The 22,684-nt window shown below is 45.0% G+C and overlaps 1 protein-coding gene across 1 annotated transcript in view; it reads left to right on the forward strand.

Annotated features, from left to right (window-relative positions):
* Positions 1-22,684, forward strand: part of UNC79 (unc-79 homolog, NALCN channel complex subunit) — a 770,017-nt gene that overhangs the window by 73,809 nt on the left and 673,524 nt on the right. Inside the window, exon 8 of the mRNA XM_069208227.1 lies at positions 10,711-10,775. Coding sequence (XP_069064328.1) covers positions 10,711-10,775 — 65 coding nt within the window. The remainder of the gene's footprint in view (positions 1-10,710; positions 10,776-22,684) is intronic.

Raw genomic sequence — 22,684 nt, forward strand, 5'->3', positions numbered from 1 at the left:
TGTCAGTGGGAGGGCTGCAGTGGCTTGGATGCTGGGGTGGGGCTCTGGCTGTTCAGGACAGGCTTCTGTGAAGTTCCTGCAGTAGCAAAGTTACATCCGGTGTTTCTGGTCCCGGAATTATCCGATTTGGAGTTTCCAGAACTAATAATTCTGGGCCCTAAGACACTTGTATTTGTTGATGCTGTAATTCCGCACAGAGGTATTGCTCAGGGTGAAATTGCACACTTGAAATGATGGCCTAAGGAGGCATTCAAGACATTTAATATCAGCAAATACAGTACTGTGTTTTTTTTAACTAGACGTAAACAAATTGGGCAACTTGTTACTAAAAACAGCAAAGAAATCAGAGTAAGGCTATGAAAATAACCTATTTAAAGTAAAAAAATTAGGAACTAAGTGGTCATGGATAGTCCTCTGATTACTGTAAGAAGTGCTTCCAGCAGTGGGATTTCTTCCATCATTCTACAGCTGTCATGGAGGAAATTCCACTAGTGTATTCTCCTTTAAATTTAGCAGTAAAAGGATTTTCTAAGCCCACCCAACTTTAAATCAGAGCCTTATATTAGTGTGTCTTTATTCACAGACATTGTACAGCACCACAGCCATAATACTAGGAATCACTTTATCCATATTGCTCACACCTTTTATAACTTTGTAAATATGCAGTATGTTTTGGGCTTATTGACACAAAATAGGGATCTCACCAACACCATCAGCACCAACTGTCTCTTGGGGTAGAGAAAAATATTGTGCCAGGTATCTCCCCAATGTTGTACCACGTATCAGTTTCACTGTGTCTCTGAGGGTGCTGTGTGACTAGAGAACCTATTTTCATATGTGGCATCTCCACTGTGGGAGAATATTTAGTACCTTTTCTTCTATTGATGCAGGAGGCAATGATGGCAACTATTCATGTAACAGGACATCACTTATCACATGTATCCCTGGGATAAAGGCCAACAAAATTCAACCCAGATGCCCAGACAAAACTCAGGCAGAGGATGTAAGGGAGTGGGCAATGGACAGAATGAAAGTGAATGGTACACAGGGGCAGAGTAGGACATTGTCTGGACAGAGAGTGCTCAACATGACACACAATTTGCATATGTCCGAAAAAGGATTATGTTCTCTAGGGGAAGGTGAAGAGAAGACACACAGTATTTAGGGTGCTAAATGGAGCTAGGTAGGGGGTGAGGAATATCTGAGCACCATGGCTGAAGAGGGTACAGTAGAAGACTGGTGATGAATGAGTGGGAAGGGACTTGGGACCAGATGTAGCAAGGTATTAGCGCCTCGCAAACGGCGAAAAACACCATTTGCGAGGCGCTAATACCTGCTCGCGATGCAGAAACACATTTTGCGAGTCGGAACCGACTCGCAAAATGTGTTTCAGACTCGCAAATAGGAAGGGGTGTTCCCTTCCTATTTGCGACTCGCACCGGTCGCAAATCAACTCGCAGTTACCATCCACTTGAAGTGGATGTTAACTCATTTGCAAACGGGAAGGGGTCCCCATGGGACCCCTTCCCCTTTGTGAATGATCACAAAATTATTTTTTCAGACCAGGCAGTGGTCCTATGGACCACTGCCCGCTCTGAAAAAAACCGAAACAAAAGTTTTCAGTATTTTTTTCTAAGTGCAGCTCGTTTTCCTTTAAGGAAAACGGGCTGCAGATAGAAAAAAAAAACTGCTTTATTTAAAAGCAGTCACGGACATGGTGGTCTGCTGTCTCCAGCAGGCCACCATCCCCGTGAGTGCCCAGACTCGCTATGGGGTCGCAAACTGCGACCCACCTCATTAATATTAATGAGGTGGGTCTTTGCGACCCCATAGCGAGTCGCAGAAGGTGTCTGGGACACCTTTCTGCATAGCAAATTGCGAGTTGCAATTTGCGAGTGTGAAGGACTCGCAAATTGCAACTCGCAATTTGCTTTCTACTTACATCTGCCCCTTAATCACTAAATTCTCCCTGAAAAGTATAGATTAATGTGATGTTCTGGTTACAAAACAAAACTGAAAAAAACATAGAAGTTCACCCGCTATGTTTACTTGTGCAATCTCTGAGTTTCACAACACCAATGCAAACCTTGTGTACCAAATGCAGTGTCTATGACTTTGATGATATAGATGCTATTACAAATGGCATTAATTACCTTACAGGTAAGATTACATATCACATTAGCATTAACATCATATATGGTATTAATTATTCGTTTTAGGTTGCATTCTTCTTAATGATGTTGTGCTTTCGGGTGTTAGTTATTGGTATTAGTATTGTAAAATTGTAAACATTGCATATAGAATGTAAAAAAAGGGACTGGAAAAGGATGTATCATGTTTTAACTTGATGTTGGGCTTAATGTCTGTATTTTGCTTTTAACAAAAGTTCTAACTGTACTAGTCACACATTCATATTTGCTCAAGCATAGGATTAGACTGGGCCCTGAAGTAGGGAGGAGTGGTGCTGGGGTTATGTCTTATTGTGGGCAGTGTCGGTAAGGGGATCTACCATACATGGTCACACAGTCACCCTTCCACTTACCTATTTGGTGCTGGTACGAAGGAGACAAGCATTTGGAAGTTGAGTTGCATTTGTCGACCCAAGTGGGAAGAGTATGCCCAGACACGGGTCCCGTGCTCACTGCGCCACTGGATTCAAGCTAGCCTAGCTGATGAAGGGTGATACCCTGAAACCGGTCCTAGGGTGCTTGTTTCTGATCCAAGGAGGACCTGGCTTGGCAGTTCGGGTTGGACTGTTCACATGAGGAACAGGGTCAAGACTAATTTGCCTATGGCTGGGTCCAAGCTGGGGTGGCCTGGTGAGCAAAAAAATGATGGATTAAACCCAGGTCTTTGTGACTGGGGGTGAATGTTTGCATTGTTCAGCATTCCGTCCGCAAGCTGTTCTTTTTGCATCCAAATCATAGGCCTCTCCCCATAATAAATATTGTTCTCCGACGCTTTATGGTGACCCTCATTTTTAATCACACCCAAAGCATCAATATCAACTATGTAGACCACACAGGCAAGTAATGTAGTAAAAGATGGTCCTTAAATGAAGTAAGGAAATAGGGCCTCATGTCCCTAGTGGGTACTAGAAGCCGTATTTGGATTGACGTGAGCCACTCATTCTCATGGTCCACACTGCCACTGTACGTGCTGTACCACTGATCCCCTATCCTCCGACACAGTGACTTGTTAATCAGAAAGGGGGCACATGAGCAGATAGAGGCAGTGGCTGAGTTACAGTGAGTCAGTTGCTGGGTCAATTAACTCGCCCATTACCACTGTATACAAACCAAACACAGGAGCAGGCACAAGATGCTCGTATCTTCTAATGCACCCATTTTGACACTAGCTCTGAGGTCTATATGCAATGCTTAATTTGAGATGAGTGTTGCAGGTGAGGCCAACCTACACTTATTTTCCCCTCATCCAGCAAGACAGAGAAGAGCACAAAAGAGGGAAAGAAGAAAGAAGAGAAAAACGTCTGAAAATAGTGACAAAGGGAGAAAGCAGAGGTTTTTTATTGCCTCAAGAGGCTATAACCCCTAGTGGGTTGGGCTGTGTCTCACATATGTATTGTACCTCCTGCCTCTTGTTACAGATGAGGACTAAAATAAAAAAGTACTCTGCTGTTGTGTGTTGTGTATTACTTTCAGACAGTGAGAGAAAGGCAGCCTGTGTGTGAGGACAGAGACTTCCTGACAGGATGGCTGGGGGCGGGTTATACACTGCGCTCAGAGGGCGCTGCCCAAGGCACACAGAAAGGAACCTGATACCAGGCCTGCCCTTTCAAATGCTGCTGCTGGCCTCTGCCGTTGTGGATCCTGATGCCCAAGAGGTGCTCCCCACATCCTTGACCCTTGACTGGCATCAGAAGGACTGTTCCTGAAGTAAATGGGGATGTTACAGAAGTTTGGGCTTCTCGCGACTGATATATGATCTCTTTGCACTAAGAATTGACCACCAGTGATGACCACCAACACAGAGATCCAGCGAGACCTGCTCTTCACACCAACAAACATCTGCAACAACTTGCAATGCCAGACCTGCCCCTTGCCCCAACAGTGACTGCCCACGATGATGCACCAACGCAAGGCTCCAGCGATGAATGGCTTTTTGCACTACTGCAACAATCGCCTGCAACACTCGCCCTGCTCCTTGCCCTGACAGCCTTATGCTCACCCCCAGTGCAAATTGAACTCTTTGTGACACACTTGAGTAGACAACTCTTCAACTGGACTAACCTAGTCTAGATCCAACACGCATTTTATCGCAGTCAGCATGATCTTGCGACTTTCCCCTTTTCTACCACAACCATATAACTGTAAGTGACACCATGTGCTTCTTGCCCCTATTTTAACAAAAACATTAAAAGAACTCATAACTCAGGTTCTACTGACTGGATTTTTATTGTTTCACTGCCATTTAGTTTATTAAAAGTGACTACATACATGTTGCCTCTAAGTTAACCCTGTCTGCTTTTGTGCCAAGCTACCAGAGAGTTAGGCACAGGCTAATTTAGTGACTTTTGTGGTTCACTCTGATAAGAATTGTGTTTGTTATTTGAGTGGCGCTTAAACCCCTCTCAACTAATAACCCAATTTCTTTCACACTGTCTACATGACCCTGTAAGGGTCTGATTAGGATGAACCTCAGTTCTCATTTTGGGACCATACTCGAGTTTATGGCCAAAGCAAGTCTGCAAATCAAGCATAAATCATGAGTGTTTGCTCTTGCAGTTCGCAGCAGGTAAACCTAACACAAGTTGCAGGGCCAAATATATCGCATGCATGGTTTGCACACATTGGAATGGCAAGTCATTTCGCATCCCAAGGTTTCTTACTCAGAATCAGGTGCATATTACACACCAGGTAATTGGCGATCCTCTGCAAATTAACGGGTTCGCAATTCGCAACCACGTTTTCTGCGTCCATCTTCATCGAGCCCGTAATGTGAATTTTGCTCTTGCAGTCGATGCTGATCCGGTTTTGAAAATGGGACTCGGGTTGCCCCTTTCCTTCCGGGAAGCCAGCTCTACTCGGCCCTATTACGCTGTCGACAGTATCGTAAAACAACCATTGCTTTTATTAATGGGGAGCCTGGTGGAAGTGTGTTTCCTTGTCTCTGACCTTGATGGAAGCTCGTTGCTATGGCAACCAGGCTTTATTTACAGTGCAATGCTCACCAGTGAGGTAAAGCAGGGTATTCAGCCTATCAGCAAACACTGCAGCATTACCAAGAAAAAATCCTGCTGGTTTACAAGTGTTCAATAATAGCCACACGGTGCTCCTATTTCAGTTCAATAGCCAGACACCTCGGAGTGATGTGTGACTGCTGCCAAGCTCGGGGTAGCTAAGCAAAGCCTGATATAGATATATCCTGCTGTTATCTTTTGTTTCCCGTGAACAAGAACTCACACGAACCGACAAACGTTTAAAATAAAAATGTGTGATTTACAGCTCTTTAATTTACTTAAAATAATGCAATATCGTCAAAGAATCTCCCAGAATAAAGAACCCAGCAGTACAACTCGAGGAAAGATGGTCTCCCTCATTTTAGAACAAGGGTCAGCGTTGAATTCCCTATTGAAAGAACTTCTGCACGATTCAGTTTTAAGAGTGTTTTAAAAGGGTCAAACAGGAAAAATATAGATTAAAGGGTCATGTCTAGGTCCCCAGTAGGGGTGGGCACAACTCCCGTAATTCCGTGTAGTGCAATTACGCGGAATTAACCATAAATTCCACGAGTTTATGCAGATTTACATGAAAAGAGTAACTGTGCATTTAGCACTATTTTCTTAGCGCAAAAATGTTACAGCTAGTATGAATTTTCTGATAAGAAATAGTGTTAATTGGAACAGAAGATGAATAGTAAGCACAAACAGCTGCTCGTGCTTGCTAAATGTGCACTTTGTTTTGGCGTTGACCCCAACATACTGCTGGCATTAGCACTATTTTGTTAGCACAGAATCCACCCTTGCATCCAAAAATGATAGAAAAAAGCATTTTATGCTAAGAAAATAGCATTAGATGCAACAGAGCATAAACAGCAGCACGGGAAGCTCCTTTTATTTTCTAAATATGCTCTCACAGTAGGATCCCCTCAAATCATTTTTAAGTACGTCCATGGGCGTAATTGCATTATTATCATTAAATTACTCCAATTACTCCGGCATAATTTAAATTCTGCCGAGGGCCAGACCCAAGTGGACCGTGGGTTGTGTGCCACAATGTGCTGTTTATGGCAGCAGGTTCCTACATGGGTGTATTCAGGATATTTTATGCAGAAATATTATTTGGCAGATATACTGTGTCCTAAAGATCATATACAATAATATTGTTTAATTGGTGTAGAGTTTCTATTATGAACTCCAATCCAACAATATTTTTGAAACTGATTGTCAGGATGAACTATTTTTCTCACAAGAAATTCTGACAATGACATTTTCATAGAATACCCCCTTATATTGTACCCTTGAACTCCTGATTGCACCTCAAAGGGGGCTGCCCTCAGCACGCAGAAAGGAACCTGATACCAGGCCTGCCCGTTCAAATGCTTCTGCTGAACTCTGCCATTGCAGAACTTGATGCTCAAGAGGTGCCCCCCCACATCCTTGACCCTTGATTGGCATTAGTAAGAACTCCTCCTGAAGTAAATGGGGATGTTACAGAAGTTTGGGCTTCTCGCGACTGCAGTGTGATCTCTTTGCACAAAAAATTGACCACCAGTGATGACCGCCAACACAAAGCTCCAGGAGGACCTGCTCTTCACACCAACAAACATCTGCAACAACCGGCAAAAGTAATGAAAGTAGTTATATGACTGAACTTCACAATTCTCATAAACATGTATTCCTCATGTGCAGGTGGTGCATATTAATCAAGAAGGCTTTGTCCAGCTCAGTGATGTTTACATGGCAAGTGCGCTGGAAGCTAAGAATGTGAAGTATGGAGCCCTGACATCTTGTGAAATCACACTGATGGACTCCACTACCTCAGAGCACATTTACTTGTATAGGTCTTGTATGATGAGAATTATATAAATTTAATTTCACAGATCATGATAACTACAAGGGTCGACAGGTTTGGCAAAGTGAACTAATGCCAAATTGTTAATGAATTAAACTAAACTCTTCCAAAGATCTCCTAAAATGAGCTAGCACATTTTGAAAACCTACACCACACTGCAAAGATGTATAATATCTCAAAATATTCCCCAAAATAATGACAAGAATGTCACTAGTGACTAAATTATATTGTGCCACATTCTTCTCACATAAATTACCTTTCTGATATCCAAGTTACAGTCTTTGAAGAAAATGTATGAGTTGTCTTCCTGCTATGGCCGGACTCTGTGAACTTTCAGTTTTCATCTGGTACCTGTGCCTTTTCATACACAGAAAAAAATCATGGGTAAAAGAGTTAATATTAAATTACTAAAATTCACCCCTAAGAGCCAGCTACTGGGCTCGCAACAATCTGGCTCCAGACCTGGTCGTAGCATTGACACCTCTATGCTCAAAATATAGATGACTTACTGAGAATCTTTTATGCAGGCAACCATTTTTCATGCTATTAATCCTTTATCTGTCGGCTACCATTGACTACCATTAATCAAAATAACTGTCTCCCTATTATGCAGAAGAGAATGGACACTGGTACTAAAAATTTGCAGGTTAACCTCTGGCCTCAAAACTCTAAAATGTCTCACTCTTGAAATTTGATTTACCAATATAACTGCAGATATCACCTATAAGGACGTACACCACAATTACCCTCACCTCAAATCAAACTGTTTTTATTTTGTGAAAAACAGATCTTTATAAAGCTTAAATTCTCTCTACCTCAACACAACGTTTCAAAAACATTTCCACCACCAAATTCTATTTTTCAGATAATGCTCTCAACATATGGAATGTAATCCCTAACACAGGCTCCCAAATTTCCGGGTTTAAAATATAAGCCTGAATACAATTGACTTAATCAGTCCTAAACTTGCATAGTTTTGTTTGATTTTACCTAATTCCTTACTTATTTGTTTCATGGTCCTAAATTTTGACTTAAGTACAGTTGACCTACGTTTTGTCTAACTTGTCTCCAAACCTGCTGCATAACACTGCAATTTACATGGTTTAAATAGTGTGTCTCCAGCAAGTGGCCTACGTATAGAAACTGTCCTGACCAACTGGTAGGCACTATTTATATTTAGCTTCAGATACAGTATTTGTGAAAGGCAGGAGTTCAGAGAGAAAATATTTTTTAGACTCTCTCTGAGTACCATGGCAAACCCTGAGTACACATGAATCTTGACACTGATTTGGCATTACAGGATGTGCACAAAGAGACACAGAGTGCCTCATTACGAGGCTGGCGGTCTTCAGACCGTGAGCCCTGCAGTAGCAGTCAGGACCGCTGCTGGTGTGGCGGTCTGACTGCCACATAAAGGCCCTGGCGGTCGGACTGCCAGGGTTCCGTAAGCACCACCAGGATCGCCAGGATCCCTGATCCCGACAGGCTGGCGGAGTTCGTAATCCGCCAGGACAGCGCAGCCCTGCGGATTATGACCTCCTTTTCTGCCAGCCTTTTCATGCTGGTTTCAATGCCATGAAAAGGCTGTCGGGGAACAGGTGTACGGGGCCACAGGGGGACCCCTGCATTGCCCATGCACTTGGCATGGACCGTGCAGCGGTCCCCCTGCCCAGCACCGTTGCAGTGTTCACTGTCTGCCTAGCAGACTGTGAACATTGCGTAATTGCTGGTGCACCCTGCGGGCTACAGAATTTCCTCCAGCTCTATTACGAGCCAAAGACAATGCTGTAGCCTGTTTCCCACTAGGCTGGCAGGTGGAAACCTCGGTTTCCACCCATCACCATAGCGGAAACTCCTAATAGGTCCTGTGGGGTGGTCGCCACAAAGGCGGTGGCCACCCTGTTGGGAGTTTTGTGGCCAGACTTTCCCATCCGCCAAACTCAAAATGAGGCCCAGAGTCTTTTCCTCACAGAAATTTCACCAGGTAAAGCAATACTCTGGGGTCTGTAGCTCGCAATAGGGGGGAAAATAAGCTGCAGTGCTGCACTATTCGCTGTTCTGACCTGCAGAACTCAAATGATGTGGTAAAACCACACATGGTAAAGAATGAACCCCGCTGCATTGGTACTTACTACATCCCTTTATGAGGGCACGTGGAATACCCCCTGTTTAATGAGATTTCGATGTAGGAGTAAATACAAAGCATGTTCTGGTAATTTAAATGTTCCGTTTTTCTCTGATGTACATGGTTCGTGCCTTTGCACAATTAGAAAGCTGCAGATAATAACTTCGATAAAATATCTATCCATTAATTTAGGTGGTTAAAATAGAACATCGTCTTCATGTTACTTGGTTGAATAAAATGACAGTGAAAAAGTTCACGACATAATGATTAATGGCTGACTTCATGTGTCCCGTTCACAGATTGTGAATTCACATACCGCACCATTTCTTAATGTCCGTATGTCCGACCACATCTTTGTGAATTCTGTAGCAATAGCAATTTTTCTGATTTCTGGAGAAAATATCAACATGGGAGGAACACCACCGGTGCAATTAACTTCACCATACCGATAGTGTGTGGGGTGGGGGGAATGACTGTTAATTCTCAACCGACCAACCGACTTTATCTTTTTCTCAAGAAATCAGAGGGGTTTCTATTCTCACAAAGTTCGATATCATCCTTCCGTCTTTTTTATTTTATTTTAGCATAGCGATTTATAGAGAACAAGCATGCTTTTTACCCCACCTCTCTGCCTCTCCTCTCTCTCGGACACTGTTGATAGGTCCTCTCAGTAGGAGGTTTTGTTAATATCCTTCGACGTATCTGCCTGACCCCTAACTCTAAAATAACTCTGGGGCTTGGGTCGTCTTCCTGGGTGAAGCTACACTTCTTTCTATGTGGGACCTTAACCATGCCGCCATTCGCCGTTCTCCTACGTCTACATTCTGATACCCTGAAGAGGATGCTGCGTCATAATGTGCGTGCTGAGGCTGTGTGGACTTCCGTCATCACAGGCCCTGAAGAGGAGAGGGGCCGGAGGCAACAGGCCAGGAGAAGGTCAGAAGAAAGAGCGGTGAGGTGAATAGTGGCAGAGAAAGGGTGAGAGAGATAAGTGCCAGGGAACATGTCGGGAACAGTAATGGGATATATAATATATTATTACGGATGGAATAACCACATTTTAAGGAGAGAGTGATGGGCCTGGTAGGAGAAACGGGGGTGGAACCGAGGAAATGGGGTCAATTTGCCAACCTAACATTTTAGGCGTTAATTGACCTCGGAAGATTTGGCGCATCACTACTTGTCAAAACAGCCTCATTTTTGTCTCAGACTGCCAAGGCAAACTATCGCGGTCTTTCCCTCTACTGCCACAAACATAAAGAGACTAACATATGTTTTTCTGACAGGATGTTGCTAAAACGCATGCTTTCTGACAACCGCATTTATGTGTACAATTTGTATTGCGTTTAGCAGCCAGTCAACTGTATATTTTCTGATACTTTGTTCAGAGACCCAAAGTTGTTGTTGCTGCACTCACAAATGGCTCAGAAGCATTTAGCTTTGTGTTGATGCAGCAGCTATTCCAAGACGTGGAAGAAAGCAGAATTAAACGTGTTCGTATGCTTTTCCTGGATATGATTATTCGGACTGATGCATACTCTTGTTTTTCAGCCTGGAATCCCATTCACTGTCAACACATTGAATGCCACAATGCTATCAACAAACCAGCTGTGAAGGTACACCTTTTCTTTACTCTAGACTTCAATAAAACCTTAATGTTTATAGCCATGAAACTCCTAAACAGTGGAATATGTGGATATGCACGCTATAGTGTTAAGACAGAATTCGTTTAGATTAAACCCTTAATGTATGTTAAAAGCAGTCGGCAGCGAAGCATGTACATTATCACACCCTGGTTTTCCAGATGGGTTCTCGACTGATCGAAAATGTGATTCCGATTTTCTGGAGGACAGTCTTTAGCACTTTTTCTGTAAACACATTCATTGTTTTTACTACAGGGATGTGGCACAATATAATGTAGTCACAAGACAGGAGCATTCTTGTCATCCTCTTTTGGAATATTTCGAGAGATATTACATATTTGCAGTGTGGTGCAGGTTTTCAAAATGTTTTGACGCATTTTAGGAGATGTTAGGAAGAGTTTAGTGTAAATCATTAACAATTTGGCTTTAGTTCACTTCGCCAAATCTGTTGACTCTTGTGGTTATCATGATGTGTGAAATTAATTTAGTAAGATATTTTCAAGTTCAAGCGGAATTTGCACTGAACATCACAGCCGGGCTTCTCCAAGAAGTTAATCATAGTAAATGTTGCACTAAACTAAAATATATTATGAACTGTTAGAAATGGGGTTTTTGGTTGGCACTCAGGTTACCCTCTGTCCAAGCATGAACCCTCACTCTAGTCAGGGTAAGTCACACACAATCCAAATTATTCTGTGCCCACCCTCTGGTATCTTGGCACTGAGCAGTCAGGCTTAACTTAGAAGGCAATGTGTAAAGTATTTGTGCAATAAATCATACAATAACACAATATAGCACCACAAAAATACACCACACAGTGTTTAGAAAAATATATAATATTTATCTGGATAATTGCAGGTCAAAACGAATAAAGATGCATTGTGAATTTGTAGAGATATCACTGAAAAGTGATATTAAGTGTCTTAAGTCTTTAAAAAGCAAACAAAGGCAGTCATTCTGACCGCGGCGGTCGCCGCCCGCCAAGCGGTTCCCGCCGAAAGACCGCTCTGCGGTCAAAAGACCGCGGCGGCCATTCCGGCTTTCCCGCTGGGCCGGCGGGCGACCGCCAGAAGACCGCCGGCCGGCCCAGCGGGAAAAGCCCCTTCAACAATGAAGCCGGCTCGGAATGGAGCCGGCGGAGTTGCAGGGGTGCGACGGGTGCAGTGGCACCCGTCGCGATTTTCACTGTCTGCAAAGCAGACAGTGAAAATCTTTGTGGGGCCCTGTTAGGGGGCCCCTGCACTGCCCATGCCAGTGGCATGGGCAGTGCAGGGGCCCCCAGGGGCCACACAGCACCCGTTCCCACCATCCTGGTTCTGGCGGTGGACACCGCCAGAAACAGGCTGGCGGGAAGGCGGTCGGAATCCCCATGGCGGTGCTGCAAGCAGCGCCGCCATGGCGGATTCCCTGGGCCAGCGGGAAACCGGCGGGAAACCGCCGGCTCCCCTTTTCTGACTGCGGCTTTACCGCCGCGGTCAGAATCGCCCAGGAAGCACCGCCAGCCTGTTGGCGGTGCTTCCGCCGCCCTCCGCCATGGCGGTCATGGACCGCCAGGGTCAGAATGACCCCCAAAGTCTCTTTCAAGCACAAAGTACCTGGTTTAAAGTGGAAACTTTCCGCCAAGGGCCGCAGAAGAAGAGATACGTGGAAAAAATGGTGTGTGTGTCGATTTCTCCCCTGCACACACGTACTTGCGTAGTTATTTTTCACGCGGGTGAGTCGTGCGTCGTTTTCCGGCACGCGGACAGTCTCTTTCTGTGGTTCGCGGGATTACCAGATGTCCCGGGGTCTGTGCGTGGATTCTTCGGCATGTTTTCCGGCTGCGCCTCGTTCCGGGAGGCTGTGCGTGGAATTTTCGTTCTCACGGCAGGCGTCGTGTCGATTTCCCCTCTGAAAGTCGGGCGGCGTTGTCCTTGCGAGGCCGTGCGTCGAAGTTCCGGTCAACCCGAAGGCGTCGTTCAGCATCGGTGTGTGGCGATTTTCTCGCCACAGAGCAAGCTGTGCGTCAACATTTTCGGAGCACGAAGAGGACAGGAGGCAAGCTCTATCCAAGCCCTTGGAGAGCACTTTTACAGCCAGACAAGAGTTCAGCAAGGCAGCAGGCCAACAGCAAGGCAACAGTCCTTTGTAGAAAGCAGACAGGTGAGTCCTTTGAGCAGCCAGGCAGTTCTTCTTGGCAGGTGTAGTTTCTGGTTCAGGTTTCTTCTCCAGCAAGTGTCTGAGGTGGTAGGGCAGAGGCCCTGTTTTATACCCAGATGTGCCTTTGAAGTGGGGGAGACTTCAAAGAGTGCCTTAGAAGTGCACCAGGTCCTCTTTCAGTTCAATCCTGTCTGCCAGGGTCCCAGTAGGGGGTGTGGCAGTCCTTTGTGTCAGAGCAGGCCCTCCACCCTCCAAGCCCAGGAAGACCCATTCAAAATGCAGATGTAGGCAAGTGAGGATGCGTATCCTGTGTTTGGGGGGTGTCTGAGTGAATGCACAAGGAGCTGTCATCTAAACCTAGCCAGACGTGGATTGTAAGGCACAGAAAGAATTAAGTGCAGAGAAATGCTCACTTTTTAAAAGTGGCATTTCTAAAATAGTAATATTAAATCCAACTTCACCAGTCAGCAGGATTTTGTATAACCATTCTGGCCATACTAAATATGACCTTCCTACTCCATTCAGAAGAGCAGCTGCCACCTCAACAATGTGTGAGGGCAGCCCCAATGTTAGCCTATAAAGGGAGCAGGCCTCACAGTAGTGTAAAAACAAATTTAGTAGTTTTACACTACCAGGACATGTAAACTACACAGGTACATGTCCTGCCTTTTACCCACACAGCACCCTGCTCTAGGGGTTACCTAGGGCACACATTAGAGGTGACTTATGTGTAGAAAAAGGGGAGTTTGAGGCTTGGAAAGTACTTTTAAATGCGAAGGCGAAGTGGAAGTGAAACTGCACACACAGGCCTTGCAATGGCAGGCCTGGGACAAGGTAAAGGGGCTACTTGAGTGGGTGGCACAACCAGTGCTGCAGGCCCACTAGTAGAATTTAATCTACAGGCCCTAGGCACATACAGTGCACATTACTAGGGACTTATAAGTATACTAAATAGTCCAATTGGGTATGATCCAAAGTTACCATGTTTAAAGGGAGAGAGCATATGCACTTTAGCACTGGTTAGCAGTGGTAAAGTGCGCAGAGTCTAAGAGCCAGCAAAAACAGAGTCCAAAAAGTGGAGGGAGGCAGGCAAAAAGTTAGGGGTGACCACCCTAAAGCATGTCAGGTCTAACATGAACTGTACAGGTTTAATGCGGAAGATTGCTTGACCAGACAAAACACATCCAGATGGAAAACAAAGAACATATTAGGCACAGCCTGGCATTTATTTAATGTGCCACATTGAAGGAAGACTGTAGGAGCATGGCAGTGTGTGCACCCAATGCACAATGATTAAGACACAGAGCAACTGTCTGAATGCTGGGACTGAGCGTAAGGGAACACTCTTTCTCTAGCATAGGTGGCAAGCTGTAGCTGAGGGCAGATTCTTCCAGACTGAGAATGTCGTATGGCAAGATGTATATTAGAGTGGGGAAAAAAGCTAGAGGAATTTCTTGAAGTGTTGGAAAATTGAACAGTAGATAGGCTAGTCTGGTTTCTAGATCCACTACAGGGAAATAACACCAGACTGAGGGGCAGGCAGGCTGGAGTCTGAGTAGGAGCTGTCGGTTCTCTGCCATTTAGAGAACTGCTGAAAACTGCATCAAGCAGAGAGCTAGGAGCCTACTTATAGAGATGAGATTTGGGAGTATTCGAGGAAGAGAGAGGTTAAACAGGGATGGCTCAGTGTCAAGGAACGATGAGCAGTTAATATTAAGGATGGAAAAAGCTACAGGTAAGGGATTCAAAATTGACAGCTTCATTGTACCCTAAATCCAAGAAGTTTGGATGAAAATACATTGTAAGGACGTTCTAGAATGTGAACAAGAAAACTTCTAGAAGCTGGAATGAGGAGCACACTAACAATTGGATCCTATCTGTAAAATGGTCCTATTGGCTGAATGGAAGCAGAAAGCTTATGATAAAATTATCTGGTAGCTAGATTCCTGGCAATATGAAAGCTTGAGCAAGATGGTGAATATGGAGGCTGTACCGTAGACCAAAGGCAAACGCTCCTCTCAGACACAGTAGAAGGCTGATAGTATGTTTTGCAGAACATGTGTGGCAAATATAATGTGGCTAGTGAATCCATAAACTGGTTAGGAAGTGGTTAGGGTAGGAATTTACTTTTGTAGACCTGCTGGAAGCTATGTTCAAAAACATTCTGGTAGGTAAATCAAAAAAAAACTTGAATCATTTTTGGAGAGTAATCTGGAATTTGTATCTAGGGCCAGCTTGGAGATCCATCCAGGAATTGTTGGAATCTTCATCTTGGATTGTGATGAAAGCAGGGGTGGGTGAAAAATTCTGCTCCACAGGTAGAGTTCATAGAGTTTTGCCTTCTCCGCACTCTGCTTGGAGTGCGGAGTTCCAGAAAAATTCTGCCCACAGCTGCATGGCAGAGTTTTTTCTCTTGCGCAGCTCGTCAACGTTAATTTGGCTAGCACAAGAGAGAATTTGCGTCCCCTAGCTCAGAAGCTATAACGCTTCTCAGCTAGATTTATCAGCATGGGCGGCCACAGCTGATCATGACCATTCATGTTGAGAAAGCTGCTGCTCAAGCACAAAATATACTCAAGGTCATAAAGAAGCAGTGCCCTTTGGTGCACCAATTGGTGCAGTAGACACTGATTTTACAGTGTGAAAAAAGTTTCCAGTGCTAAAAATCAGCACGAGTAGTGCGACGTGCCTGACTCTGTGGAATTTTGCAGAGTTTTTCTGTAACTCTGCAGAAGTCCGTGGAGTGATACTCCATAAGTTTCGCCCAGGACTAGATGAAAGCTAGATCCAGAGGGCAAGTCGGAGGTAGTGGCAGGTTATAGTTGAACGTAATGGCCAAACTGGGAAGAGAGGTAAGCTACAAAATGAAAATGAGTTACAATCTGAAGCAAGCAACTACCTTTAACAGCATAATTAGCTAAAATATTGTGTCATAATAGTTTTTTGGGATCTGCACAACATGTGCATTAAATCCCAGAATAACATATTTAATATTTTTGTTAAGATTTTTGTTACTTTTGTGTAAGTCAGCACATGGTGCCACTGTCTGATGTGTTTAGTCTACTTCTCTTTTTTTTTTTTAAAGAGTGTCAGGAATAAAAGATTACACATTCATTGTAATTGTGATTCAGACAGTAATTGGAGTTACCAGAGGGATCTGGGTTGCATGGTGTGCATAAACTCTGTAGGCCTTTAATGTTTCACCCAGAGACCCATCCTGTTAATGCTGGTGTAGCCTCTAGGCGACAACCAAGGTAAAACAAATGATTGGGGGAAGTGGGAACAAAATTATACATTCTCCTGGTAATTCCCAAATTCTTATGGGACCATTAGGATCCCTCTCATAATCCCCATTAACTCCACCTCCCACTGTTAGTTGACTTCTGCTGTCAGTAGCTCCAAGAGCAGAGTTAAATGGGGATGTAACGGAGACATTTTAAAAAGACCTAAGTGTTTTTTGTGATGAAAAGACCACAATTTGCAAAATCATATACTTTGGGACCATGAAACCAGAAATCACAATATTTAAAAGACACACAAAGGGGCTGATTATGAGTTTGTCGGACGATTCACATCATCTGCCGAATTTCAGATGGGGAGGTTGCCCCCATACAGGCTACTTCCCCGCTGGCCCCATTAAGAGTTTCCCGCTAGGTCAGCGGGTGGAAACCTGAGTTTTCACCCACTGGCCTAGCGGGAAACAGTCTACAGCATTACCTTTGGCTCGTAATTGAGCCAGCAGCAATGCTGTAGAGCGCAGGGTGCAACAGCACCCTTGCAATGTTTACTGTCTGCAAAGCAGACAGTGAACATTGCGATGGTGCTGGCCAGGGAGGCCCCTGTACTGCCAATGCCAAGTGCATGGGCAGTGCACGGGCCCCCCTGGGGCCACCTGCACCAATTCTCCACCAGCATTTTCATGGCAGTAGTACCACCATGAAACTGCTGGCGGAGAAGGGGGTTGTAATCCCCAGGGCAGGGCTGCGGATTAGGACTGCCATCACCTCCAGACGCAAGAGACTCGTAATGAGGCCCAAAATCTTTTTGACACACACTGTGCAGTTGCTACTTATTGTGATAAGGAAAGGGAAGGTGGCATGAACGTCCCCTCCTTTTGAATCGTAAATCGTGGTTGCACACCATTGATTGAATACCAGACACCCGAAAGTGGGTGGTATCCATTTGCAAAGGAGAGGCTTCCCCCCAACAACAGTTTCCAACTTATTAATATGGGCTGTCGGCACTGAGGGAGGCAGACAGCTTTGCGGGGTACCGCTGCATGCTACCCCTGTATCATTTGCATAATGCCTAATTGATTTTTTGATTGCACTTCCCTTACCCGTAACAGGTCTCCAAAAAGTAGCCATTCTGCGCATGTAGAATGCAGATCTGATGTTCATTGCTGGTCTCCAGCTCTGCATTTATAGTCCATGTGGTGGGCTGCATCATTAATATTGATGGGGGAGGATGCTACACATCCCTTGTAGTGGTCATTTTGCACTTTGAAGGAGCTTAACATCTACTGCAGCACAAAAAGAACATTGCTGTGCATAAAATGTGACTCCTTTGCAGCGTTTCACTAAGCTTCTAGGACATAAAACAAGTGCAGTGAGTTTGTTTCTCCTCTCTAATGTTAGGCAAGGCAAACTAAAGAAGCCCTGTATACCAGCATACAACTGCCTGAGGTTCCCAATTTATTTTAATTGAAATGAGATAGCATTTCCTGAGTGTACAATGACTTCATAATAATATTGTACATCAGAATATATTGTGGCAAATCAGTTAAACTGCATGTAGGAAGTTGGCTCTGTATATACTATTTCAAAGTAAGGAATAGTGTGCACAGAGTCCAAGGGTTCCCCTTAGAGGTAAGATAGTGGCAAAAGTAGATAATTCTAATGCTCTATTTTGTGGTAGTGTGGTCGAGCAGAAGGCTTATCAGAGGGTAGTATTAAGCATTTGTTGTACACACACAGGCAATAAATGAGGAACACACACTCAAAGACTTACTCCAGGCCAATAGGTTTTTAAAGTGAAAAATATATTTTCTTAGTTTATTTTAAGAACCACAGGTTCAAGATTTACAGTTAATACTTTAAATGTAAGGTACTTCACTTAGATACTTTAGGAACTTTGAATGAAAGCAATATCACATACAGTCTTTGTAAAAATGGCAATAAGCTATTTTCAAAGTGGACACAGTGCAAACATCAACAGTTCCTGGGGGAGGTAAGTAAAGGTTAGATTAGGAGGTAAGTAAAACACTTACAAGTCTCAGTCCTGGGGCATAGGCAGCCCACCATTGGGGGTTTAAGGCAACCCCAAAGTTACCACACCAGTAGGTCAAGGCAGGTCAGGTGCAGAGGTCAAAGAGGTGCCCAAAACACATAGGCGCCTATGGAGAACAGGGGTGCTCCGGTTCCAGTCTGTCAGCAGGTAAGTACCTGCGTCCTCGGGGAGCAGACCAGGGGGATTTTGTAGAGCACCGGGGGGGACACGAGAAGGCACACAAAGTACACCCTCAGCGGCCCTGGAGCGGCCGGGTGCAGTGAACAAAGCAGGCGTCGGGTTTTGTATAGGTTTCATTGGAGGGACCTGGGGGTCACTCTAGCGGTGCAGGCAGGTACAGGGGGGTTTCTCGGGACAGCCACCACCTGGGCAAGGCAGAGGGTCACCTGGGGGGTCACTCCTGCATCGAAGTTCGGTTCCTTCAGGTCGTGGGGGCAGCGGGTGCAGTGTTGGTTCCAGGCGTCGGGTCCCTTGTTACAGGCAGTCGCGGTCAGGGGGAGCCTCTGGATTCTCTTTGCAGGCGTCGCTGTGGGGGCTCAGGGGGGTCATCTCTGGTTACTCACAGGCTTGCAGTCGCCAGGGAGTCCTCCCTGAAGTGTTGGTTTTCTGCGGGTCGAGCCGGGGCGTCGGGTGAAGAGTGTAGAGTCTCACGCTTCCGGCGGGAAACGTGAAGTCCTTGGAAGTTGCTTCTTTGTTGCAAAGAAGTTGCAGGTTTTGAATAGGGCCGCTGTTCATGGGAGTTTCTTGGTCCTGTAGTCCAGGGCAGTCCTCTGAGGCTTCAGAGGTCACTGGTCCCTGTCGGATGCGTCGCTGGAGCAGGTTTTTGAAGTTGGAGACAGGCCGGTAGGGTTGGGGCCAAAGCAGTTGTCGTCTTCCTCCTTCTCTGCAGGCTTGTAGGTCAGCAGTCCTTCTTGTTTCTTCAGGTTGCAGGAATCTGATTTCCTGGGATCTGGGGAGCCCCTAAATACTGATTTTAGGGGTGTGTTTAGGTCTGGGAGGGCAGTAGCCAATGGCTACTGTCCTTGAGGGTGGCTGCCCTCTTTGTGCCTCCTCCCTGTGGGAGGGGGGCACATCCCTAATCCTATTGGGGGAATCCTCCAAACTCAAGATGGAGGATTTCTCAAGGCAGGGGTCTCTTCAGCTCAGGACACCTTAGGGGCTGCCCTGACTGGTGGGTGACTCCTCCTTGTTTTTCTCATTATCTCCTCCAGCCTTGCGCCAAAAGTGGGGGCAGTGGCCAGAGGGGCGGGCATATCCACTAGCTGGGATGCCCTAGGGTGCTGTAACAAAAGGGGTGAGCCTTTGAGGCTCACCTCCAGGTGTTACAGTTCCTGTAGGGGGAGGTGAGAAGCACCTCCACCCAGTACAGGCTTTGTTCCTGGCCACAGGGTGACAAAGGCACTCTCCCCATGTGGCCAGCAACATGTCTGGTGTGTGGCAGGCTGGCAGGAACTGGTCAGCCTACATTAGAAGTCAGGCACGTATTCAGGGGGCATCTTCTAAGATGCCCTCTGGGTGTATTTTACAATAAATTGTACACTGGCATCAGTGTGCATTTATTGTGCTGAGAAGTTTCATACCAAACTTCCCAGTTTTCAGTGTAGCCATTATGGAACTGTGGAGTTCGTGTTTGACAAACTCCCAGACCATATATTCTTATGGCTACCCTGCACTTACAATGTCTAAGGTTTTGCTTAGACACTGTAGGGGCATAGTGCTCATGCACATATGCCCTCACCTGTAGTATAGTGCACCCTGCCTTAGGGCTGTAAGGCCTGCTAGAGGGGTGACTTACCTATGCCACAGGCAGTGTGAGGTTGGCATGGCACTCTGAGGGGAGTGCCATGTCGACTTAGTCATTTTCTCCCCACCAGCACACTCAAGCTGTGAGGCAGTGTGCATGGGCTGAGTGAGGGGTCTCTAGGGTGGCATAAGACATGCTGCAGCCCTTAGAGACCTTCCCTGGCATCAGGGCCCTTGGTACCAGGGGTACCAGTTACAAGGGACTTACCTGAGTGCCAGGGTTGTGCCAATTGTGGAGACAAAGGTACAGTTTAGGGAAAGAACACTGGTGCTGGGGCCTGGTTAGCAGGGTCCCAGCACACTTTCAAATCATAACTTAGCATCAGCAAAGGTAAAAAGTTAGGGGGTAACCATGCCAAGGAGGCATTTCCTTACACTGCAGCATCCATTGCACTCAATGTTATAAATACATTTTGAGGTAGATACCCAATGGTAGCACTGTATGCTCAGGTAACCACCTGATTTTTTTAGAGAAATAGAAATCCCTTTTTTCTTAACCACTACTGACCCAATTCGCAAAGCTATTTGTGCAAATAACGTAATCATAAACACACATCTATGTGAGTTTTTGAATGCAAATTGATTTCTGATTCACAGAATCAGGAATACAGGGATTTTCATAGCAAATGGAGTTCCCTCAGATAGAAAATCTACTTCTATAATGGTATGTCTGCATGCACAAGTCTTGTTTAATCTATGTTTTTTGTGCTTTTCTGAGGGGTGGACACAAACAAGCTGACAAGCAGCTACTAAGTTGCATATGCGGGTTTTCACCAAACATTTGCAGGTTCCTCCCCACTCTGAAAAAACTCCTAAATTTATTCTGTCAAGGGCTAGAGTTGAAAGCACTTTTAGGATAGAAATGGAGACGAAACATTCAAAATTGATCATATATAGGGGTGGGAGTTTAACATAGGAAGAATACCTCCTCTGACGTTGTCGCATAGTTTCTCATTATGCTAATGAGGCTACTGGATTCGGGCGGCAGAATCGCATGGATTGTGGGGTACTAAGTACAATTCCACACCATGTGACACCTGTCGGCCTAATCCGTGGTTTCTGGCTAACTAGCAGCGCCTCATCTCCACCCAAGGGCTGTTAGGCCATTCGCAAATAAGTGTGCAGTAAGGGACGGTTGCATATTTACTGTAATTATCACCCGTTGCAGGTTCGCCATGTTAAACGGTAAAATATGTGTTCAGAGATAAGGACACCCACTGGGGATGGATCATTTTAAGGCTCAAGCTTGAACAACCTACAACTTTAGATAGGAACAACCTACAACTTTAGAGAGGTACTGCCTATTTAGCTGAGGAGGAAATACTCAATACCACAGACATCTCTGTATATAGTCTCGAGGTGTCTTTAGCCTTTAGAGAGACAGAGATACTTAGGAGGATTTGAAAATTAGTGTCTGACCAAACGTTGGCAGCGCCATGTTGTGTAGGTTCTCATTATGCTAACGAGACTTCTGGATTCAGGTGGCAGCATTGCATAGATTGTGGGGTACTAAGTGCAATTCCACACCATGCTATACCTGTCGGCCTAATCTGGGGTTTCTGGCTAACTAGCAGCGCCTCATTTCCACCCAATAGCAGGGATGATTGTGGCAACCGGGCGCATGACAAGGAAAACTCCCCAGGAGGATTGTGGTCAATCAGATCTCGTCCCTTTCTCTCAGTTACATTAGTCTCACACAGGCAAAGATAACAGAGGTAGAATATAGTTCAATAAGGTTTAATGAAGTAACTGTATCTTAGCAAAAATAGCATGTATTGCAATAACTAGGATGGTAAATCACAACAAAAGAAAGAGGGTGACAAGGAGAGTGAACCACTAAAACAGTCCCACCATACTGTCACTGGGTGTGATATATAGTTCTCCTACATGCTATGTTTCATTCACAGCATAATAAGTTTAATACGCCCTTCAGGTTTCCCCATGGGAAAGCATCATCCCTCATACCTGAGTAAGGAAGCCTGTAGTCTAGAAAGACACCGTCCCATGTAGGTCAAGGGTTCGGCAGTCTAGGCAAGAAATTGTAGCGGGCAATCAGTATGCAGTCGTGGTCATCTGGCTGGAATCTCCCTCTAACGTGTATGGGACAAAGGAGTGTTTTTTTAATAAAACAGTTGACATTCCCCACGTATGAGTGTGTTTCTGTGAATGTTGGAGACACAGCGTACCAGATTGGCGGCAACCCTGTCTGACTGTAGCCTTGAAGAAAGCACAAAGTGAAATTAATGTCCTACTGAAAACGTATTGCTTTCCTAGGCGAAAGAACAATTAGAGAGAAATAAAACAACACCGGAAATGAGGCTATTGCTATAAAAATAAAGCAATACCGAATAAAATGTAACTGGGCTAAAGTGCACAATGGCAGGCCTAGTTTGCTAAATTAACGTGTCTAAAATATGGCTAAAATAGCTATACAACAAGGTGAACATGCAAAAGTTAACAAGTGCATATACAATCTTGTGTCACATGTCTGCATGGTGTAACATACTCCTGATACATTTCCATGTGCAGAAATAGTTGTGCATAAAAGTAATTTTTGGAATGGATGACTGATTACCGAGTCCCACAAGTAAAGCAAGAATTCTTTCTCTTTACCGAGAGGTTGTGTGAATTAGGTCTTACTTCAGTTTAGT

This window comes from Pleurodeles waltl, chromosome 9 (genome assembly GCF_031143425.1).
Source record: "Pleurodeles waltl isolate 20211129_DDA chromosome 9, aPleWal1.hap1.20221129, whole genome shotgun sequence".
Lineage (NCBI taxonomy): Eukaryota > Metazoa > Chordata > Amphibia > Caudata > Salamandridae > Pleurodeles > Pleurodeles waltl.